Here is an 18,866-nt window from a genome sequence, read left to right as displayed (position 1 = left end):
CGGAAACCCTGGTTTCTATGGGCAAAAAAAGGTACTAAATGAGGACCGAGAGGGAAAATACTTTGAGGAATGATTCCCTATGGACATCTGAAGCAGAATTATGTTTTTTAGTTTTTTTTTTTGCTCAGAATGACGGTTACACTTTAAGTATATGTTATGTTATCAACCTTCAAAAAAATCCCTTAGCATTCTTCAGACAAGTCCACACGCATAGCACAAATGCAGGCAAATATTCAACACAGCTTCCGGAATAAACGAGAAAATCTTGAATATTTTTTTTCCTTTTATATATTTTACCTTAATTTGATGATCACTTACAAAAGAAACTATTTGTCCGTTCTTAAAAAATAGGGAAACGCACATTTCCTCCCACCCTCAGCCCCAGATCCCAAAAACAAAATAGCGGAAGAAAAGGATATTTCTTCAGATGAAAACTATACAGGTAAAAACCCAGTTATTAAAATTCAACAAAACAAATCGTCACTTGATTTAACCCTCAAGCAGCTAAAGGATATTGCAACATATTACAGTCCCTTTTGACTACATTGGAGTTAGTAAGTCCTACAACCAGTTCTGGGGAAAAGGACATCCTACATTTGGTTTTACTGAATATTTAAAGACAATTATCAGTATCTTATGTTTATGTTCCCTTTAAATACAATCCTTGGCAAGTTATTGGAGATGTCCTCTCCCCTTTACTCTCTTATGTGTAGGACAAATAGAACAAATTGCATATATTTAGGAGGCTTTGGAAGACGCAAGAGACACAGAAGAAGATAAGACAGAAAATATATAAATCGGAAGAGGAAAGAAAAGAGTAAGTTTCAAAGTGAAAAGATTGCCATACATTTACGTGTATCAATAAGATCAATCTCATATATTTTAATTGATAAATATAAATGGGAATTTTAGGTGTCTCTATAAATTACATATATATATTATTTTTTAAAAGCAATCCTAAAAGTATCTTTGTTTATAGTTTAATTATTGCATTATAATCAAGAACTTTATTCCCAAAATGCCAGGGCTCAGGACTAAGGTCCCAGTGTAAGCTTTATCTTGCAGTCTGGTAAGTGAAAGAAGAAATCTACAAGAGTTCACTGCAGCTTAGGGAGACATGTCCATCAACAAGTATATTGTCAGGTTTCAATCTCAAACAGCATAATTGTAAAGACAGCTGGATCATAATATTTTATATGCCACAACACATTAAATGGTGTATATGCAAATGATTGAATAAATTATCATTAATAATTTATTTATTTAAAGTATTCAAAAAAACATTCAAAATATTAAAAAGTTAAAAACAATATTCTAGAGGTGGGGCTGGGGGGTTTCTACTAGTGACCAAACTTTGAGATGACGCTATTCTTTACTTTGCATGTTTCAACACAAATAATGCCTGGCATGTATATATAATAATATTCCATATGGCAATCAGATCACTTAGGAAGGCCAGAGTTCTGAGTTTACATTTCTGGTAAAAACAAAATAACAGGGCTAAAAGGTAAAATAATCATTACTCTTTAACAATAGTAAAGATTTCAGAAGAAACACACATGAAGGAATGATTAGGATTGCAGCTACAAAAGTGAATGAATGCAAAAAAAGTGTATATATCCTGTTTGGATCATTTGGACATGAGAGATGTAACAGCTATAGGGATTTTAGATACATATTCAATAGTGCAATATAATTATTACCTGGTAGGGAAATATAAATGCAGAACTTGACATGTCTGACCCAAACAGCTGGAGAGGCTGTTAACATAGCTGGTTGTGTAAAGCACTTAAAGAGTTGACATGCTACCATCCATATCAATAGATTCCTACAAATTGAAATCAAGGAGGTGCTTGTACACATTTAATTATTAAACCTCAATCTGCCAATTATTTGGAAAAAAGCAACAAAAATTCAGGTTTACATGTGGCCACATATTGTTTGATTTTACAGCCTCGACTAAAATAAAAAACAAAGTTATTTGTGGGGATTGTGGCACACGCGATTGGATTTAGGCGCATCGGCTTTCATGCGACATAAAATCAGGGGGGAAAGCGGGCGGACGATCCAACGGATTCGGATCGTCCGTGGGATTTAACATTTAAATTGTGTCACAGGACAATGCACTTACATGCACCAGGAAGAAGAAGGTGAACTCTGGCGGACCTTAGCAGGGAAGCGACAGATGCAGGATATCGGGCACACTATCTTAGCGGCAAACAACAAGTCAGAGCTTAGCCCTTTTTGCTACATTGTTAGTAAACTAAATCTGCACTGTGGTTGTTCATGAAAATATTATATCAAGATATCTCAGTTTAAAACAGTTTAGCTTTCCTTCACTGTAATTTTCAATTGTTTAAACTACAATTCTATTACAGACCATGTAAGAGGCATCCAGCCTAATTTTTATTACATAGCTGTATATGTTTCAACATTTATTGCTCCTTAGCCTCTAATTTCATTCCTCAGCTACACTATTGTTTTCTCTATTCCAGCTGCATTGATCTGCTAGGGAAATACATAGGTTTGACCATGTGACAGAACCTAAAAATAAAATAATAGTGAAATATTCAAATTCGGGCTACCCCAAGCCAATAATTTTTTCAAATTTTTACTAGGTATAGAAGAGAACATATCAGAGAAATCAAATTATGCCCAGCATTGTTAATGTTTAACAGCCTCTCTTCAGCCAGGTTTCCATGTTAAAGTTTTGTGATGCGGTTTTTGAAGTTAAAACTAGGCTGATAAACCAAAATGTAGAAGTAGCAGATGCTTTTTAATTTTTATTTTGATCTACCCCTTATGACCCTTTATGATCTACTTCTGGGTTTAGCTTAAAAACTGCTTACAAAATACCTGAACATGACAACCCAACTGTAAGATACATACCCAACAATGGAAAGACAAATGCAACCGCAATACTGCATAAAAGGTAAAGACAACAACATACAAGAGAAAAAAATATAAAAATCCATTACCAAAATAATAAGGAATCAGAAATCATTAACTGTTTAATGTCTGTACACATTTCATGTTTTCCTGTATACTGAAGTCAGAGCATGCAGCAAATGAGCAAGTGGTTATTCATCATTTGTCAGAAGGCAAGGCACATAATGTGATAGAAAATTCCGTGCAAATAAGGGAAAAAAAGATCATTTGTACATATTTAATGCTATATATATTTATATATACTATTTTTATATGATATTTTTGTAATCTCTAGTGTTTTTTATATTGTGGTTTTCATGTATTCCTTCCAATTTAACTCAGCAGACCCCATCTCAGACTCCCGTCAGTGGTAGAAAATAACATGCTTAATTAAAAAGCTAGAGTAGCTTCCTGAAGGTTAGGTAATTGTTGTCTGTACAAATGCTGAGAACCCTTCTTGGAGTTAAGGATTTTCTTGGGGTTAATGTAGGTAAGCTAAGAAGGACATTCCTACCACAGTGAGTACTAAACACGGTTAGCAAAAATCTCCTTTAAGACAGACTGTTAGATGGCAGAGATGATGGGGTGAATTATAAAGAATGCTCACTCCCATACTATTAATGGGTAAAGTGCCATACTTAAATCTGCCATGCAGGTCTTCAGCCACAAGCCTGTATGATGAGTGCATAGTGGGGTTGAACGCAGGATGAAGCACCATGCCGTTTACTGTAATGTGGCTGATGTTTTAATTTAGTAAGGACTGTATCTAGAACTTAATAACACTATTCAAATAGCAATGTCTCAATTCGAGGGAGCACACCCCAGTAATGCACATACTTTACATGTCATTTTGGTTACAATATATTTGCATATAAACTAACTATACAACATATTTCATTTATTTAGAGCAGGATTTGTTATTTTCCTTTGAGATAAAATTATTTTATCCATTCCCTCTTTTACCATTGTGGTTTAATATTTAGTGCATCACAATCAAATATGAGCTGTTACAGACATTTCTTAGAATGTCTTAATCATTTCTCAGGAAATTGGTAAAGTAACAAAGGCCCAGTATGTATTTTTTCTATCATATTTGCTTGGAAATTAAAGGGCTACCTATGACCAATTAGTGACAATTAATTGCATGACATTGGGCCTTGCATATGCTGTATATACAGACACATGTCAAACATATAACTTGTTTTAAACAACTGCTATAAATTTATGGTAAATGCTCACTGGAACTTCCAGACTACTCAAATTTATGTGATCATTTAATTTTTTAGGACTTTTGCAGTCGTGCATACCACTAAAGTTGCATTAGGCTAGATTGCAATACAAGTTTCTGAAAAAAAAATAAAAGACCCCTTTTCTAATCACAGGCAACCCTTTTAAGTTTATGACTTTTTTATTGTTAGTTTTATTATTATTAATGGAGATGGCTTAAAGCATAACTATTTACATTGCAAACTGAGTTCATGTTTCTAATCTAACCTTCATATTTTGGGGGCTTTAGTGGCCGAGAGGCAATAAAGGGAGCACAGCTGTTGACATAATGTTACAGCTTAGTCTCTGTTTACAAGCAAATGTTGTACCAGAGTGCACTAAGTACACACAGCTTGGGCGCATTGTAAAAAAAAATTGTAAATGTATAACAATTTAGTCTTGGCCCCTATATGTTCATTTAAAATGTATACCTAAATAAATTGTCAAAACATCTGTTCAGGGGACTGTGGAGAAGCAGGAGGCTGTCCTGAAAACCCACCCTAATTTAAAGTGCTATTACAGGCAGTGGTAGGTACAAGGTAGCCTCAATAAATGCAGTACCATCTCCGAAGACATAAGTGTAGGAATGCTGATGTCTGTATCATTTTGCATAAGTTAGTCTTGGCATGTAGAGTCTCCTCTACAGACTCAGTCCTCCATTTTTTCATGTTACAACTCCGCTCCTCTCATCCCTGACAGGTTTAACTGTGGAGGCATATAGGGTTACAATTATCCGTCACAAGGTTACTGAATATGACAACCATAATATTCCACTATAAGATATATTGGAATGGGGCTGATTTTTATAAGGTACCAAAAGTTAAAGGGGCTCCTTGCAATAGTTCTATGTCTGCTTTTGGCGCTCCACTGCCCTTTAGATTTATTAAAGTGGCCTTGGACTATGAATCCACATTGGCACACAAAGTGTATGAAAAACTACAGAATTCTTCTAAAACATTTGGAGAGAAAAGAAAAATTTGACAGGATTCTGGCATTACTTTGCGCCACAGAAAAATAAAACTTTTTAGAAAAACGAATTTTCCCAGCATTTTAGACACTTCTACTGAAAAAATGTTTGTTGCTTAGCAGGATAGTGAGCATGTCCAACTTTTGGACAACATTTTGAGTTACCTTTTCACAGCTTGTGTAAAACTAGCTTAAGAAGGGAAGAACTTACATTTCTTTTTTCTGTGGGATTTACATAGTTTTGGGCTGATTTTTATAAGATTGCAAAAGTTAAAGGGGCTCCTTGCAATGTTTGCTTTTGGCACTCCACTGCCCTTTAGATTTATTAAAGTGTGGTTGGCCCTTTAATAAATCTCTCTGGGATTTTGTTATAATAATCGCAAAATAATCATAAGAAGAGTAAAATAATCGCAGCAGCACATACACCATGGTGGGCAGTGGAGTGATCTTTTTAAAAAAAAGATAGAAAGTCAATAATATATAACCCCCAAAGAGTGAAAACATAGATGGCCACTCTTTTATTGCACAAGGTTTATCAAAGTCTGTGATACTGAATGATAAATTTGGTGTAGTCTAAACAGTTTGATAAAAGTGCCTGTGTTTTTTGTGTGTGTAAACATACTTTTTCCACAATTATTCATTAATTTGGGAATTGAAGTATCCAACTTTTATAACTGCACTACTGTATATACAAGTCATATTACAACTGGATATGTGTCTATATATACTCACATATAAATGGATATATATTAGAGTATTTCTTGGAAGGGCAGATTTCCATTAAAAAAGTTAGGGTCCTTTCTTTATCATTAGTGTTGAGCGGATCCAAACTTCATTAGAAGTTTGGGGCTAGGTTCGGCTCAACTTCCCCCCGCAGTTAACATCCATGATCGGTGCTGGCAAACTCGCAAGCGGCATTTAAATGGCTGCGGACGTACATTGATACTAACCGGCAATTTTTAGCTCCTTAACACTAGAGCCTATTTTAAGCTTCAAAATGGCGCTAATGTGAAGGTGCCCAAATGTTGGTGAACACATGGTGAATAAAGAACAGACACTATATTTTACCATATTTATAGTTCTGTCATTTTCCTTTACTTATGCTTGGCTGAACTTTTCATTCTGCTTCTGGGCCTTCATCTAAGTCTGAGTACTTCTTGCATTCAGTGATGTATCTATATATGTGTATATATATATATATATATATATATATATATATATATATATATATATATATATATATATATAGCACAAGGGAGAAAGAACATCACTAAATGCAAAAACAATATTTTACCCAAGGGTCTGGAGTTTTATTTAACTCATTCAGTAAGTAAAAGAGCACAATTTAGAGTTTAGACACTTACTAGTCTGTCAGTGTTCTAAACAAACCACAAGTGTAGCCTGCAGTTACAAACTAGAACTGGGAAAATAGTTAAGGTGGTACAATATTTTGTGTGTCGATCAAATGGCAAGCTGTCATCAAGTCTTTTAGCAAAGAACAGTTAAACTTTTCAGGGAAGGAGCAGAACAGAGTAAATAAACAATGAAGTTATATCAATCGCATAATAATATTAATAATAGCAACAGTAATAAAGTATATTCATACAGGAAGATCTTAGCTCTTCCTCCTCCTTGCTGGTTGGCTATTCAACTCTTATGAATGGGTTAAGAGTAAAAAGATATTAAAATCATACGCATATATTTTCTCAAAATCCATAATGCAAGAGCCATAGCTTTAAACATCGTGTTTGATGATAAGAACACATCTTAGTATATTATTTCTTCATCTATCTCCGGCCACTTTAGTATCGCTGATTTATTCACTTGTGGAAACAATATTTATGTAAAAAAGACTCATTTAGCTGTTCACTTGGACCAGAAACGCAGCAGAGACCCTTATTTTCTGTCTGCTTGTTCTACAGTGGATGGGAGGTAGGTCAGGCTGCTATCCCAAGTACCACGACTGGAAAAAAAAATAGGAAAAAGAGAAAAGAAAGACAACAGTGAGAATAAAATGTGAACAATGACTAGCATGATCAAATAACAATCACCACAAGTAGCCTTAATTTTATCACAAGTATTGTGCCGATATTGAAAATGTTCCCAAGTCACGTGTGACTAAATATGTAGACTCTTATATGAGGTGTAATGATGTATCACTAAAAACTAGTATTTCACTACAGAACAAAGCCAGGTTGCTTGCTTTCAACCTGTTTTAGAAAAAGTAGACAGACAACATGAACAAATTTACTGATTAATTTGAATAGTATTCCAATGTATCGCTTAAACTCTTGGTGACCAAGGGTTATTGGTGCCTTAATATCCAGGTCAATTTTTGCAGTTCTGTTATGCCTTTCATAATATATAATATATCATTGGAACTGCTTTAGATTAATTTTTTTATTACGTGTGAGATTTTAAATTGATAGTATAATTTTATTAATAACCCCTTAAAATATAGAATTAGCAAACAAACAACTAAAATTGTAAAAAAAAAAACAGCTTTTTTGGTGGTTAAATGTAAGCAAACTTTACCAGACTATGTTATAAATATGTGTAGTGTCAATCCACTATCTTTTTTGCGGTTCAAGTTCCGATTGAGGGTTGAATATATGCCACGGTTGTTCCCACAACCCATGTCATGGCTCACCTGTGCCCCTCCGTGTGCCCCATTCCCCCGCAGCATCTACTCATCCGTCCTTGCTCTTGCTTCACGTCCGGCGGGCGAGCACGCACATCCCCGTCTCGGGCACGCGCTGGCTTCAGAAGATTTAAAGGCCAGCGTGCTGTTAATTGGCGCTGGCCATACCCAGAATCCTTTATAATCCAGACTCTCCCTGCACACCCTACCAGATATTTGTGCTAAGTGCCCTAGAAAAAGCTTCTTCCCATGCCCTTTGCTGTTAGTGTGTTTTCCCGTAGTGACCTTAGTTTTGGTCCTGACTACGCTCCTCTGCTGCCTTCCTTGACCTGTTGCTACGTCCCCACCTGTGGAAAGACCTGGTGGTACCACGCTGAACAAGACCAACACGCTTTGCGGCGGGCTCTTGTGAAAACCGGGTGCCACTTAGATTCCAGTTCCAGGTGTCGGCTTACGTCATCATCTGCAGTGGTCCAGTGTCTTCTGCAGCTCCGTCTGCATTCTACCTTCAGCTGGAGGAAGACTCACTTCATATCTCCATTAATATCATAATATTGTGTTTATATGTGAAACAGAACCAGAGATATCCACTGTTAAAAGTTAATTACAATGGCATACAGGCGGTCCCCTACTTAAGAACACTCGACTTACATATGACCCCTAGTTACAAACGGACCACTGGATATTAGTAATTTATTGTACTTTAGTCCTAGGCTACATTAAACAGCTGTAACAGTTATCAAAAGTGTCTGTAATGAAGCTTTTTTGTTAATCCTGGTTCTTATAACAAACCACCATTTTTAAAATCCAATTGTCACATGATAAAATATATAGTTCCGACTTACATACAAATTCAACTTAAGAACAAACCTACAGACCCTGTCTTGTATGTAACCCGGGGACTGCCTGTATTTATAATTACAATTTTAACAGTGGATATCTTTGGGTCTGTTTCACCTGGAACACAACCCTGATATTAAATTAAAGTGGTGATTAAATATGACATCAGAATAGTGTTTCTAGGTGTTATGGTTCAGGAGATTTGATTGTTTAAAGTGTGACACTGTCATGACTTGTATACATGTTGTATCTGCATATACATATATAGTCAAATGGCAGTCGTGACAGTTAATATTAGTCCTTTTTCATGTGTTTTTTGCTTGCACTCATGATTTATATTCTGGGAAGTGTCTGGACAAACTGTCAAAAGGTTCATAAAGCAACCCAAATTACAAACAACCTAATAAGGCTGATGCCAACTGGCCGATAATAATGGGGGAAAATTCCTTTCCACACACTAATATGGCAATCAGAATAAGTGGATAAGTGTCACATTAACAGTTTTTTGTTCCCATAACCTTTGATATTTTTGCTCTCAAAAATGCATCCAGGTCCCTCTTGAACATTTACAAAGTGTTAGCCAACAAAAACTCCTGCAGTATAGTTTCAAAGTCTCACTGCTCTTACAGTAAAGAATCTTTGTCTATGGGGATGGTAGAATCACCTCTCCTCTAGGCATAGAGGATGCCCCCTTGTCCTGGTCACCTGTATGTATAGAATGATTTCTGTACTGCCCATTTAAATATCTGTACAACATAAAGAGGTCACCCCTTACATTTCTTTTAAGCCCCTTAGTGAAGCGGCCTGAAATGGCTCTAGTGACTGGGCATTTTTTTGCATGCTACCTTAAAAATATTTGCGTTGGTTTTTTTTGGAACACAGAGTTAGTTAAAAAGTTAATAAAAGATATTTTTTTCATTTTTATTTGGTAATTTATAGTACTTTTTTATTTAATTTTCAAATAACTCAAAATGAACATTATTAATGAATTCCCTATTTTTTTTTTTGGTCGTTTTGATATATAATATGTTTAGTCTCATATAATACATCTCATATCCTTTGGGCCACTATGAGATATATAGGTTTTATATAATGTAGATGGCTGTAGAGCATTTTTTATGGAGAGGAATGACAGATATAGTTTAAGAAACTATTGATTCCACACTGAATGTCATTAAACATTTCTAATTTTTTATTCAGATATAGATAGATTTTAAATTTCAGGGATGTTCAGGTTTTGTTCAGGTATTTTATTCCTCTTTTCCATCACTAGCTCTTTACAAAAGTATGCTGTGATGATACACTAATAAAGCCTTTTGTGGTGTTACACAAATTAACAACAAGGGGGCACTGTCTGCCCAAACAAAAAAAAAGCTATTGGTGTATACTTGTACTGTTTTAGCCATATAGAGGAGAAGAAAAGTGCAGAAATCAGGTGATACCTTTTTGAGGCTGAGTTTATTTAATGATGAGTTTTCAAGAATACTAGTTCTCTTCATCAAGCATAATGTTATGCACACTAGGCAGTGGTCATCAAAAGACATTAAAAGCTTTAAAATAACAGAATATTGAAACGGACATCTGATTTACAACAGGATGGTAGTAAAAAGACTAAGAGAGCGTTGGCCTGACAAGAGAGCCTTGGCTCTTATTTGCCTGTTGCCTCCAGGTCAGAGCTAGGAGCTCATGAATCTGGCATGGATATTACCACTTTAAGGTGTAAAATCTCTGCATGAATTTATATTCCCATTCTTTCCATTCCCTTTGTGTTTTAAAATGTCCCATTAAAACAGTAATCCGGGCTCTGGAGAAATGTGTGGCCACATTTTTCCTTCTGATGTTAATATTGATGCATTGATCCATAGACTGATAAAGTCAAGCCACATAGAGGCCGGTAGTGGGACAGTTGAACCATTTACATGATGTGATTGTGGGACAGGTACATGGTCACCAGTGTGAACGTGCAGGGTGCAGCGCCAATTTCTAATGGGGGCTTCAATGCACTCCAGACAACATGTTATTATAGACTTGCTGGTAGGAAAGGAGAGGGGGGACTGGTAATATTTATTTTAGTTTCATATCTCAAGTCTCAATTCTTTATGAAAAATTGGTTGGAGTTCCCTGGCAATACGATGTAGGATCTCCAGTTCTTGGCTGTAGGTGACTACTAGGGGCACACTGGCCTCCTGTTGGGTCACTTTATAGGCAAGGAAGGTGTCTATGTTGATGGCTGCTGCTTTGCTTATTTAATTGTCAATCACTTTTGGTTGGTAGCCCAAATGGAGAAATTCGCTCCAGGAGGTGTTTTTCCAGGTCTGTTTTGTAAGGTGGTTGTAACATATAGCCTGACTGTATATAATGGATTGTCTTGTGTGTTTGGGGTTGAAGCTGTCATTTCTCAGGTAGGCTGTTCTATCTGTTGGTTTGTGGTATATTGATGTGGTTAAGTGGCCATAATGGGGCAGATTTACTTACCCGGCCCATTCGCGATCCAGCGGCGCGATCTCTGCGGTGGATTCGGGTCTTCCGGCGATTCACTAAGGTAGTTCCTCCGACGTCCACCAGGTGACGCTGCTGCGCTGAACTTCCCCGTGGCCTGCCGGAATGCCCTGAAATTCACCGGCCTATTCCTGGTGAAGGTAAGCGCGAGTCCCGCGACACATTTTTCCGAAACCGTCGGGTTTTCGTTCGGCCACGCCCCGATTTCCGCCGCATGCATGCCGGCGCCGATGCGCCAAAATCAGATCGCGTGCGCCAAAATCCCGGGGCAATACAGGGAAAATGGGCGCAAATCGGAAATATTCGGGTAACACGTTGGGAAAACGCGAATCGGCCCCTTATTAAATGACCCCCAATGTGTATAGTTTAAAGTTGTTGTAACTCTCATGGAATTGAAAAAGGGCCTTCTTACCTATTATCCAAATGATCAGAATATCATCAATGTAAAAGAAGGAGATCATGGGTTTTTTGGTGCATGTAGAAAGGTATGCACCTTCAAGTTCTGCCATAAAAAGATTTGCATATTGTGGTGCACACCTTGAACCCATTTCTGTTCCCACAGACTGTGGACACAGATCCTCTCCAAATGCAAAGTAGTTGTATAAGTTCTGTGACCAGTTATGTTGGTAGGTTATTTTTCTCCATGTGTGCCTAACATGCCACTATTCCATCTTTGTATGAAATGTTTGTGTATAAAGATTACACATCCAGAACTGTACCTTTATGTAGTGGGTCTACACTCGTTTAATGAAAACGTCACTAGTAACCTTGATGTAACTGGGAGTATTTCTGACCAGGGGTTTTAAGAGGTTTTCCAAGACTTCACTCGTGCATTAACTCACACCAATCTAATCATACTCGGTTAGCCTCAAATAGGTATCTCATTTCTTCATTAAAAAATGAGGAGTCTTTGGTGTGTAATAACCCATCTCAGGAGCTGGGCATCACCAAAAACTATTGATGATGTTTAAAAAATTACAAAGAGAAATATTGATGACAACGTATTCAGTTTTGGTTTGATTGTTAATTCAGTATGAACCATCTTTTTTAGTAGTAATTATTTTAATCAGCATTTATTTATTACTAAATACAAATCATTCCTTCTTCCATTCCCTCATGTGACCTATGAAGATAAATGTCATGGGATAGACAATATAACGTACGGCAGCTAGCATATGACCGCCATAGGAGTGCACTGTGCACGGGATGGTGAGCACAGACGGGTTTCACCATACTGTGCTATCACCAGAATAAAAGGCAGCCATGTTATGTCAGATTCAAGTGTAGCTGATGTGTCTCACAGGTGTGTATTAGGAGGGAGAGCATGTCAGCAGATAAAGCACAGACACAAGCAATGATTTACCATACATTATACACAGACATGAGCAGGGGGAGGAGTAACAGTTGTGACATCACTGCCTCTGAACAATGTGACCAGTCTCAATTACATAATAATGACAAGATGATTTTATAATGATTAATCTATGAATTGAGTAGATAAAAACTGGGATGGAATCCTTGTGCACAGGTAGTGGTGACAGGTGTCCTTTAAAAGAGATTGTGAATGAGACAGTGGAGTTTGAGGAGGCTGAAGGTTTGTGGGTTGAAATTCAAAGCCAGAAGAGCTTTGAGAAAATAATTTTTGGTGTAATTTATAGACCCCCCAATATCTTTGAGGAAATAGAGGGTCACCTTTATAAACAGAGCGGACTGCACAGGAGGGGACAGTAGTGAAAATGGAAGACTTTAACTTTTCAAATATAAATTGGAGTCAGGGCTCTTCTTCATCTGTGATGGGGAGACATTTTATCAACTTTCTGTAGGATAATTTTATGGTACAGCTTGTAGAATCACAAGAGGTGATGCTTTTTTGGACCTCGTGATTTCAAACAATGCAGGAATTGTCCAAAATGTCACTGTCCGGGAAACCCTCGGGAACAGCGATCATAACATAATTAGTTTCCTCTTAACCCCTTATCGGCGACACTAGTTTTCAGCTTAATGACCAGACTCGATTTTTCAAATCTGCCCTGTGTCACGATAATTGATTATAACTTCGGAACACTTTAACATATCCAGGTGATTTTGAGACTGTCTGTTCTCTTGTCGCCAGAGTATTACGGTTTTTTAATTTTTTACTTGACTTGTGTATAAGCCGAGGTGAGTTTTTTCAGCACATTTTTTGTGCTGAAAAACTCGGCTTATACACGAGTATATACGGTATTATAAAATTACTTTTTTTTTTTATTAACTTTTTTACATTTTCAAACTTTTGGCTTGAACAAGCGTTCATCCGATTGCTTGTTAAAGCCTTTACACAGCAATACACTTGTATTGCAGTGAGAGGGATCTTCATCTCCCTCAGTGAGACAGAATATTATCAGTCTTGTGCTGCCACCAGTTCTCCTTTAATATAAACCTGGTCCGTAATGGGATTATATAGGGTGAGGAACCAACCCAGTAGCATGTATAGAAACAAAAAACCCGGACGTGAGATTCGTGATCGAGATAAGAGAGCAACACAGGTTAAGTTTTATATTTAATTGCCTTAAGGGCACACTAGAAACAATATATACAGTTGGGCTATATACGGTTACACAGAGTAGAAAATACAAGGTAGCGCTACAAATAACAGCAGTTCCTTAAGTTAGTTACCTTGTGTGTGTGGCCCTAATGGGGATGGATAGTCCACACTTTAAGATCCTCCCTGCGCTTGTTGATGGTAAGATTTTCCCCAGGTGAAAGACAATGTTGGCTGAGAGAAACATGAATATATCAGGTGTGGACACACCTCTGCCAGTCATGGGTCCCTCCTACCTGGTACAACAACCAGAGCCCTGGAGAAGCCAAAGCTTATCAAGGTGAAGTCGTAGGGTCATGGTTCTGGTATCACTGGATCCGGGTGAATCCCTAGATTGCATTGATACCGAACCTGACCCATTTTGATATTGATATCTCTGGAACAAAGCATCCTAGAGTTCCAGACATTGCAGCCCCATGATCACCTGAATATCATTAATCCAAAAATGTATTTATTCTTCTGGTGAGATGGACCATAACTTCATAACTGTCCCTATTCAACTTAGTGGTTTTGGAGTTTATGGCCCTTTGTGTGTATACAGTGTGTGTGTGTGTGTGGGGGGGGGGGTGCCTGGAGTCGATCTATCTGCATATCTTTGAAGACCAGTCACATGCTGTGTTTGTCAGCAATCTAGCTCAATTAGGCCAATTAAGGTGGTGAATTTGAGTACTAGCAGGCCTCCCCTCCCCATGGTCACATTTATCACACTGGCTATATGCTGAGGGTGGCGGGCTATATGCTGGGGGCTGGCAGGTTATATACTGGGGCTTGCTGGCTGTATACTGGGAGCTGGATGACTGTATACTAGAGTATTGAGGCCCTGAAGTCCTGTACAGACAACAAGCTGTCACATCGATGGATCATCACTCCCTGATGTCCTCATGAAAATTTTTCATATTGACACCAGTGATTGGTGTCAGCACGGTGTTAAGTCGATGTTTGGCGCATAATGCTTGGTTTAACTTGGTTATGTGGCCATGACTTTCAATCTGTTAATATATGTTGTCAGATTTAAGGTAAAAACTAGACATCACCTTCTTGTATTCTAGGCGTAGAGGATGCCCCCTTGTCCTGGTCACAGGCCTAGGTATAAAAGGATCTTTGGAGAGATCCTTGTACTGTCCGTTCAGGTATTTGTACATTGTAATGAGGTCTTCCCTCAATCGTCTTTTTTGTAAACTGAATAATCCCAAATTTTGTAATCTGTCATTGTATTCTAATCCCCCCATTCCCCTAATAATCCTGGTTGCTCTCCTCTGCACCCGTCCAGCTCTACTATATCCTTTTTATAAACTGGTGCCCAAAACTGTACACAATATTCCATGTGTGGTCTGACCAGCGATTTGTATAAGGGCAAAACTATGTCTTTATCATGAGAATCTATTCCTCTCTGGATACATCCCATAATTTTATTTGCTTTGGCAACAGCTGCCTGCCTCTGGTCACTAAAATTAAGTTTACCATCCACCAATACCCCCAAGTCCTTTTCAGCTCCAGTTTTACCAAGTAATTGACCGTTTAGAACATAATTATACTTTTTGTTTTCATGGCCCAAGTGCATAACTTTACATTTATCTACATTAAATCTCATCAACCATTTCTCTGCCCACTCCTCAAGCTTCCACAAATCCCTCTGTAATGCTAAACTATCGACCTCAGTATTTATTACTTTACACAGCTTAGTATCATCTGCAAATATTGAAACTTGACTGTGTAAACCCACTTCAAGGTCATTAATAAAAATATTAAGAAGTGGCCCCAATACTGACCCCTGTGGCACTCCACTGGTAACATCAACCCAATCTGAGAATCTGCCATTAATGACCACCCTCTGTTTTCTAACACTAAGCCAATTACTTACCCAAATACACAGATTTTCTCCTATTCCCAGCAGTCTCATTTTATATACCAACCTTTTATGTGGCACGGTGTCAAACTGTTGACATTCCAAAAAGAATTTACATTAAATGCATTGTACAGTGGATGGTGCAAAATCAAACACTTCAGTGCCTAATTTTTTATGTCAGAGACGCATGCATCAAAAACTGATGAACCCTTTGAATACTTTAAATTGTGCTTCTCTGCTCAAGCAAGCTGGGCTACTTAAGTTAAATATTCAAAAACAATATTGCAATTTTCACTTAGCAGCATGTGTTGCACATTTATTTCTGTAGAATAAAGTTAAACAGTACCTGAAAAGAGAGAGGTAGTCAAACTGCTTACTGTCCTGATAAAATCTGAAGCCAAACTGAGCTCTTTCCCAACTGTGCAATACTGTATTACAAAAGGTAGTTTGTGCCCACATATATGACCTAAAGTGGGTTACCCAGGCACAACAATGATATTTAGACACAAAGAAGGGCACAGAAGAAAAGCGCTATTTGGCTTTTGGATTGCAGATTTATAGAGTTTCATGTTTTGATGTCCCTCTTCAGAGACTTACAAGATTCCAATAAATTGGAATGCCTGAAAATCGACAACATGTCGATCACTACAGGAATTTATCGAGTGTAAACAGTATTCTGACCCACTGTTGTTATGTAATCTTTTTTCAAAAAAGAAGATGGTGAAAAAAGTAAATATATGTGCTGTACAAAGCACATGGGGTTCACCAAAACATGAACTATGCTCCATGAGGCGTTTTTTTACGATTTTCATTGGCACACTTTGTAAGCTATAAAAATGTTTTTTTTTCTATTAATATAGCTATGTGAGGTCTAATATTTGCAGAATGAGGTGCACTTTTGAGTGATATTACTTTGGGGTGGTTAATTTTTCTTTATGAAAATGTATTAAACTGAATTTTTGGTAAAACAGCATTGATCTCTTACAATCATTGACCCAGCATTTGATCCATTTACAATCTCAAACAGAGGCTTTATTGTGCAGGCAAGAATAGTATGTAGAAGCTGGATCACAGTTTGATCACAAACTGCTGTAAAATCATGTTTTCTTTTGAAAAGTTCTCCAAATGAAAGACAGTGTAAGGATTATAATCCAGTTAGATATGTCAATGTCACTGGGGCTTATTTGGCCGCATTTCCACCGGGTTTTCCGAGGTCTTTGGGGATCACGTCGCTGTGACATTGATTTAGAAGAGGATTGTGTCGATCAGATTTTGGTGCATCGGCGCCGGCTTTCATGCGACAGATATCGGGGGGGCGGGCCTTCGGACAATCCGTCTGATTCGAACAGAGCAAGGGATTTAACTTAAAAATTGTGTCACAAGCCATGCACTTACATGCACCGGGAAGAAGATGGTGAACTCTGTCGGACCTGAGCGGGGAGCGACACATGCAGGATATCGAGCGCAAGAAGTAAGTGAATCACGGCAGAGTTCATTCTCGGAGGACACTCTGGATCAGGGAACGCGCAGGACCGGGTAAGTAAATGTGCCCCACTTTCTTCCTCAAGTTGTGTGAAGTCAAGGCACTAATAATAAATCTGCCACATAGATATTAATGATTCATCTTTAGATCAAACCTACCTGTGGCTGATATATGCTCCCAGGGTCTCGGGGTCCAAGCCCTACAAAGGATCGATTGGCGGGAGGTGTACTAGGAGCAGAGTATGCTGTAAATAAAAAAAAAATAATCATTGTTACACTATACATGTGCTAGAAAAGAGAATGAACGCAGCTATATAGAAATTATCCTACTAAGATAATTGATCATTCTGACTCAATACAAGGAAAATACAAATCGTGATTTAAAACTTAGCTTTTACTGAAATGGTTAAAAATAAACAAACAGTAATGTGGCTTCAAGGTGAATTGTGTGAACGCATGGTACCCATCTGAAAAAGAAAGACAATACAGGTGTGAGCCTGGTGGCCCCCTTTGTGAGGTTCAAAAATCTGTATAAGTCAGGAAATAAAAGGGAAAGCTCACCTTAGTGGGCTACACATCTTGTAATGTCGATGATCAAAATCTACACTCTGGTCTCCGGATGCTCATCCGTTATGATGCCAATAAAGTATCGGTGAGATGGTTACGGGCACCTTATGTCCATAAAGAGTGCAGAAATAAAGGAAAGAATGAGGGTGACGTGACTATTGGCGTTAGAGGCAAGGGTCAGAATGGCTTCCACTCTCCCTGTTATTGCCCTATGTCCAAGGTCTAGAACACCCTGATTGACCTAACCTCGGGGTTGTGGCCCTAAGTGGCCTCAGCCCCGACTGGAACCTTACCCTAGATAACTGGCCCTGTTATCGGACCTAGTCTAAAGGTGTAGTCCCAGTCAAGGTGCAAGTAAGTGCAACAGTTGTAATAGATAGTTTTCTAGATATAGTGCAGAATATGTCAAAGGGCTTTTGCGCAACCAAATCCCGACAGGACCTGTTTCACCCTTTAGGGCTCATCAGGGGATAGATAGGTTCGCCTTTTAGAAAACCCTAATGAAAGACAACAGTATAAACAACATGTAATGAAATGTGCATGGCTATGAGAAATGTACAGGGTACAGTGTAATACGGTAAATGCATGATCTTACCTTGCACTATTGAATGGTGCAGGGATTATGAAGATTTCCTTTGGTAAGGAAGGGAGTTAATCTGTAACCATAATAGATAACAATATAAATATAAACTTCCCATAACGGGAGTGAAAATGCCATGATCTCAAATGGTATGATCTCGAATGGACATCCTACCTTCGGGAGAAATGGTTAGGTGCTGAGGTGCTGCGGGGGTGCAGATAAACAAAGCCCTGTTCGCAGCTGGCAACCAGTGGGTCCTCTCTGAGCTGACGTGCGACACAAACATTTAAGCGCGCCGCATGTATGGGGTCCCGCCCCCAACGCTCCTCCCACCACACCGGTCCCACTCCAGATTGGTTGGTGTGGCCGGTGGCGGGCTGGGCGTGCGCATGCCCAGAAGCGGAGAGCGCTGAAAACGCCTCCACAAAGGTGCCCGCCCCCCGGTCAAAACGCGCATGCCAAAAGCAATGCACGGAGGATCGGCGGGACGCACACCTCGCGCATGCGCAATGGCGCCCACCGGGGTCAGACAGGAGAAAAGCCTCCTGGACAGTGGCGGACGTCTCTGGGAACGGGGCAAAACGCGGATGAATTGAATGAAAAATATGCGCTAAAAGATCCCTATGTAATGATGGGAGTCTTAAAGTATTGGACAAAATAAATTGTAAAA

At 38.4% G+C, this 18,866-nt stretch overlaps 1 protein-coding gene across 2 annotated transcripts in view; it reads right to left on the bottom strand.

Annotated features, from left to right (window-relative positions):
- Positions 1-270: 270 nt before the first annotated feature.
- Positions 271-18,866, bottom strand: part of NFIC (nuclear factor I C) — a 173,838-nt gene continuing 155,242 nt past the window's right edge. For both annotated transcript variants that reach the window (XM_072113627.1, XM_072113622.1), the window contains exons 10-11: positions 17,209-17,294; positions 271-7,123 (exon numbers count right to left, since the gene is read on the bottom strand). In XM_072113627.1, coding sequence (XP_071969728.1) covers positions 7,106-7,123; positions 17,209-17,294 — 104 coding nt within the window. In that variant the 3' untranslated portion in view covers positions 271-7,105. The remainder of the gene's footprint in view (positions 7,124-17,208; positions 17,295-18,866) is intronic.

Source organism: Engystomops pustulosus, chromosome 1 (genome assembly GCF_040894005.1).
Source record: "Engystomops pustulosus chromosome 1, aEngPut4.maternal, whole genome shotgun sequence".
NCBI lineage: Eukaryota > Metazoa > Chordata > Amphibia > Anura > Leptodactylidae > Engystomops > Engystomops pustulosus.
The sequence above is the reverse complement of the archived record's forward strand: the minus strand, read 5'-3'. Positions and strand labels throughout refer to the sequence as shown.